This window comes from Topomyia yanbarensis, chromosome 2 (genome assembly GCF_030247195.1).
Source record: "Topomyia yanbarensis strain Yona2022 chromosome 2, ASM3024719v1, whole genome shotgun sequence".
Taxonomy (NCBI): Eukaryota; Metazoa; Arthropoda; class Insecta; order Diptera; family Culicidae; genus Topomyia; species Topomyia yanbarensis.
This window is the reverse complement of record NC_080671.1, coordinates 39,542,950-39,547,948: the sequence shown is the minus strand read 5'-3', so window position 1 is coordinate 39,547,948 and position 4,999 is coordinate 39,542,950. Positions and strand designations below refer to the sequence as shown.

Here is a 4,999-nt window from a genome sequence, read left to right as displayed (position 1 = left end):
AGATTTGCTTCTCGAATAACTGTCCCATATTACCCCCCAAAGCATATTTTGACAGCTGGCATTTGGGCTTTAATCACATATTAGTCGATATATGTTGAGAAACGAAAATAAAATATTGATTTCGAGTTGAAATTTCATTACACTTTTTACTGTAGCGGTCATAAATCAGAGTTAGTGATAGCTTCTGCTAGTTTTAAAAAGTTCGTTCGTAAAAGTTAGGAGGGCTCAGTAAATTTCATATTTTTATTTTGTTCCGTTATAATGTTAAGTTTTTGTTTACAAACAGCACTCTTTAGTCAGTAACAATCGAATCTTTTTCCTTGATCGGGGAAATTAGTTGATTCCCCAAATAGTTCAAATTCTCCCGGCTATATTCAACGGTCGATGATAGACAATCTGTCCAAAAATGCTCAAATCAGAATGCGCCTTGTCTGCTGTTACTTCGAATTCACAGTTCGAACATTGTTCGTAATAGGCCTACCAGGTCCTAAACGCAATAATAGCACCCACAGGGTGCATGTGAAATTAAAACACGTTCACCTTTACCTTAGTTACAGGCATCGAATCCAATACATTACCCAGTCCCGAGCGGTTTCTCTTTCCCGTCTAGTAAAGGTTTACGCGAATCGGCACAAAAAATGACATAAATCAAACATTCGAAAGCAGCTTGTTTGGAAATCTGTTAATTGATTCTAATTTATGCTGGTTTGGTAAATTTTCTTTTCGCTCCTGCACTTTTCACTTGGTTAGCAATTCTTTGATGGTCCGCTCCGAGAGCAACGATTTCGAGTTTCTGCAAAGAGAAAAAAAAACCTGGTGACGCAAGCAAACAACGGCCACAAAAAACTAGGATAAATTAAGATTGACTCCTGTTCGAATGCCTCCGGTGGATGCTATACTGTCTATGTGTGCCTGTGTACCTTTTCAATTTAAGGATCTCCTCTTCGATATGGATTCCCTGCTGGTCCAGCCGGAAGAAGTTCTCCAGCTCCTGGAGCGTGGCAGCACTGGAGGTCGCCCGAGTGTCAAGCAATTTACGGGCACTTTCCCGGAATCGGTCGATACAGTCTTCTATTTCCGTGTGCATCGCATCCAGTTCCTCCTGCACCAGCATACCCTGGCGCAGATAACGCTCGGTTGCATCCTTCAGCTGGGTGCTGAGACAGAGCAAAATATAGTCGACGAATTTTAATCGAATAGCAGTCCGGCTGCGGGTGCGGGACTTCTCCACCGATTCCAGATGCAGGGCGTACAGGAGAATGGTCGCTATGAGGACTATCGTTAGGATGCCGAAAGCGACACCGAAGGGGAATTCCGTTAGGTTGCCGTTCAGGTTTTCGACGAAATCCGGACGATAGCTGGCGAGCCAGTGCACCGTACCGGTGGCGGTGCCGATGGCCAGGCAAAGGCTTATAACTTTCCGATAATTTTGATTGATGTAGCCATGGAGGCGAACAATACGTGAGGTTATAAAACGTGGAACGAGAAACATTTTCCGACAGAACTGCTCTTTATCGAGCGTGGAGTACTAGATGGATTTCGATTAAGCTTGATTAAGCTCCAAATGGGCGTGCTAATCTGGATTTCTGGACTCAATCCGTGCGTGAATAGTATATGTTGGGATCGGTAATGAAAATTGCACTCGAATCCATCAAGCATCATCCACATACAGAGCACTCGGAAACGCGCATCACTCGCGGTTCACATGTCTCAGATACTTATAGAAATAAATATCGCTATCATGTCACGTCCGAGCTTTATGCCCATTTTGTACCGCCCGCCACTTGTCATCCTTTTTCCGCTTCGACTGTGGAAGTTCTAGCTTGTTTGTGGGTGAGAGCGAGGACCGAGTGGACGCAACCAAAAAAAGGCTATCACTCGACGCACTTAAACTTGATGCTCATGGCTGTTTCACGCCTGCAATATTAATGTCCCCAAACACACACACACACTCACACGCACGCCAGCCACAGCTGCCAACACAGAATGGCTTCCGATTGTTCCTCCTCACCAGGATGGGGACAAACGGAAATAACATAGCTAAAAGATATTAGACAGTCATTCAGCTAGTTACATTTTTAATAGAAGAATAATGGCCGTGGTTGTGTTTATGTGCCACGAAGCTGTATACCTTTCCCGGGGCAATTCGGCTTTCGTAGCCAGCAATGGTCCTGGTAGGCTGGCTCGTGCCGTTGCCATTGAATCGTCTTCGAAATGGAGCGGGAAATGATGATGGTTTACGCACCATAAAAACACACTTTGGAATGTCCGTGACTACAAGTGGATTGTTGCTTGGAGCACCACTGGCTTTGGTCTGTGAGAAATATGTTGTTAATTACCGTCACAAAGTACGATTTATGGACCATTGATTCCTTGACCTCGGTACGTGCTGAAGTGTGAGCGCACGTGGTTACGTGACAACGTCGATGCAGCGTGGAAAGAATTCACGGATTGTTTCGGAATGGCGGTCAGTCTTCGGAAAAATTGTTGGTCGGGATTGAAATCTTCAAGGAGTTTTTATAGTTACTGGCTACATACAGAATTCGTTCAGTGGTTTTTCCTTAATCTTATAGTTAACCCTTTGTGATGTAGTGGGACGTATACGTCCTACCTGCTTCTTCCAAGTTCTAGTTAGCGTTGACGTATAAATACGAATTCTTTCTTTTAACCAACCCTTATCAGTGGCGTAGCCAGGAGGGGGTTTTGGGGGTTAAAATCCTCCCCAAACCAAAATTAATTGAATTGAAAAAAATAATTATTGGCGATGACCACTTTAATTTTTAAAAAAATATTTAATATTTAATATTTAAATAAAAATTTTGGAAGTTTATCATCTGATCATTACATTGAGGAATTAATGCTTTAAATACCGTTGCGACTTTTGGTAAATTGTGGGAGTGGGATTTTTAACTGATCTCTAAGTGAGGAGTTTATAATTGACAAATCATGTCATTATCAAATAAAATGCATTGAAACATCCACATTGAAACTGATGCAAAAAGGCATTTTCTGTTGGGGCTCCAGTAGACCAGGATCAGTTTTTAGGAGTATCTGATTTTTTAAACTATCAATTTTTTAATAGCCACTAAGTAGAATTGGAAATGAAGAAAATTAAAAAAATCAAGCTAGTGACTATTTAAAATGTACATTTGAGTAATGAATTAAATGGCGTAATACAATTTCGTATACAAGAACTCGTTCTTATGTTATGAATTTTAACAGCGAAGAAAAGTAAAATAAATACTGGAAAACAGTTTTACGGTCAATATCATATAGCTTCGAAACAGTCAGCTTTAGAGGTTTAGTATTTTCGAAGAATTTTGCAACGTAAAACATCTTCTGGTAAAATAATTATTGGAGAATAATCCTCCAAGATGGATTAATTCTTTAAACATATTTAGTCTCGAAAGTAAAGTTTTCAAGAATTTTATTACAAATAACGTGGCTGAAGATATGAATGCCCCATATATTCAGGGTATCGAGATGTATTTGCTATTTGCGAAAGTGAACCTTCAAAATCAATTATTCTGATATTACTGTATATGATCAATCCCTTCTGCTGTTAATAAACAATAAACTAAACATTTTTCCAAGCCATGTGTCTGAAGCTTACAGTAACATAAAGAAAACTGAATTTAAGAATAATTTCCTAAATAGCGATTTATATTTCGATATGCTCCATACATAGAGCGTTCATATCGTCAACAAAGATGTTTTAAATTGAATTCGCAAAAACTTTGCTGAAGACATCAAGTCTCTCACTACTTTTTTGGAGAGTAGATTTTCGATGGAACATTTATCATTAAAATGATTATACCTAAAGATGTGTTATTTTATATTGGAAAAATTGTTGCTAAACTTTCACCTAAATTATTTAGTTACCAATCAGGCTAAGGCCGCGTTGTAATTTGCTGTATCAAGAAGTTGTCACCAGTTCACTCCGTCCATGGCTGTTTGTCTCCTCGCAGGCAACGAAGACCCCGCAATCCCGCTTAACACCCATTCTATATTTAATAGATGACACATACTTCTTCCTCCATCCAATCCTACGTTAAAATCTGTTTCTTCCAGATCTTCAAAACTACCCAGTGGAATGCTTTAACCAACATCTCTCTTTTGCGTTTCTGCAGCTCACATGACACTTGATCATTGTCAGCGGTTTTATCAGTCCTCAACCTACGATGTCCTCATAAATCGTAGGTAAATCCGTCTGTCGTCGGCTACGCATGTCCACAGGTTGATTCTTGCGATACACTCGTCGTCTACTGCTATTCCGATGTTCGTCATAATAAACTCATCGATCAGTTCACATTCGGTCGTGATAAGGTCTCCATCAGTATCTCTTCATATGTCAGCCTGTGGCACATAGTCTTTGCTCGAGCCATTTACCTACTCGTAGAATTTTCGTAACTCTACAGATGCTCCATCGCTTCGATATCCCGATCTTCCTGAATGGATTCTGAATCTATATTCGCCCTGCGGAAGGTGCAAACATTTGTGATGTCGGAGAAGAAACTTCCGTTCATTAGAACGTGATCGATTTAGTTCTCAGTTTGTGTAGATTGCGACTGGTATATGGTGCTGGAAGAACGAAGTCGGCTGTCTCAGTCTAGATAATCAAAACAAGGGTTTCTTACTACCCGACGTTTCGGCCTTTGGTGGTGGCCTTTTTCAAGGGAAACTATAATTTTATTGGAGAGAAACATTAACATAAATACATAAAAACGCTTTTAATCCACCTAACAGTGTGATGAGACATTTCTTATAACTCTTATCACTCTCTTCGGATATTATATCGTTTGAGAACATTTAGAACTTGATGCTTCGCGATGTTTTTGATAAAACATACTACATGGGATTGTGGCAGGACACAGAGAATCGCTCAAATCAGCATAGGACAACATCAGTGCTAGAAATCTCAAACCAAATCAATGGGAAAGCGAAAAATGGCCCATAAAATAGACATACAAACGAATTATTGCTAATGCTCTGCAATTAA

General features: G+C 40.1%; 1 protein-coding gene across 2 annotated transcripts; it reads right to left on the bottom strand.

Annotated features, from left to right (window-relative positions):
- Positions 1-256: 256 nt before the first annotated feature.
- Positions 257-1,518, bottom strand: LOC131684529 (uncharacterized). 2 transcript variants are annotated; one of them, XR_009304660.1, is made up of 3 exons: positions 921-1,518; positions 579-793; positions 423-487 (listed from the first exon to the last, which is right to left on the bottom strand). XR_009304660.1 is itself a non-coding variant. In XM_058967488.1 (2 exons), exons 1-2 carry the CDS (start codon positions 1,490-1,492, stop codon positions 739-741), a joined length of 627 nt encoding a protein of 208 aa, XP_058823471.1. In that variant the 5' UTR covers positions 1,493-1,518; the 3' UTR covers positions 257-738. The 2 variants fall into 2 exon arrangements, 1 of the variants encoding a protein (XP_058823471.1); XM_058967488.1 differs by having other exon boundaries at positions 257-793.
- Positions 1,519-4,999: the final 3,481 nt, after the last annotated feature.

What these genes read in the sequence shown, in the direction of transcription:
- LOC131684529 (XM_058967488.1), bottom strand. Translation starts at nt 1,492, where the DNA reads ATGTTTCTCGTTCCACGTTTTATAACCTCACGTATTGTTCGCCTCCAT. An exon ending in GAGATCCTTAAATTGAAAAG is followed by an intron (nt 794 to 920) that starts GTACACAGGCAC and finishes TTCTCTTTGCAG; the next exon opens with AAACTCGAAATCGTTGCTCT.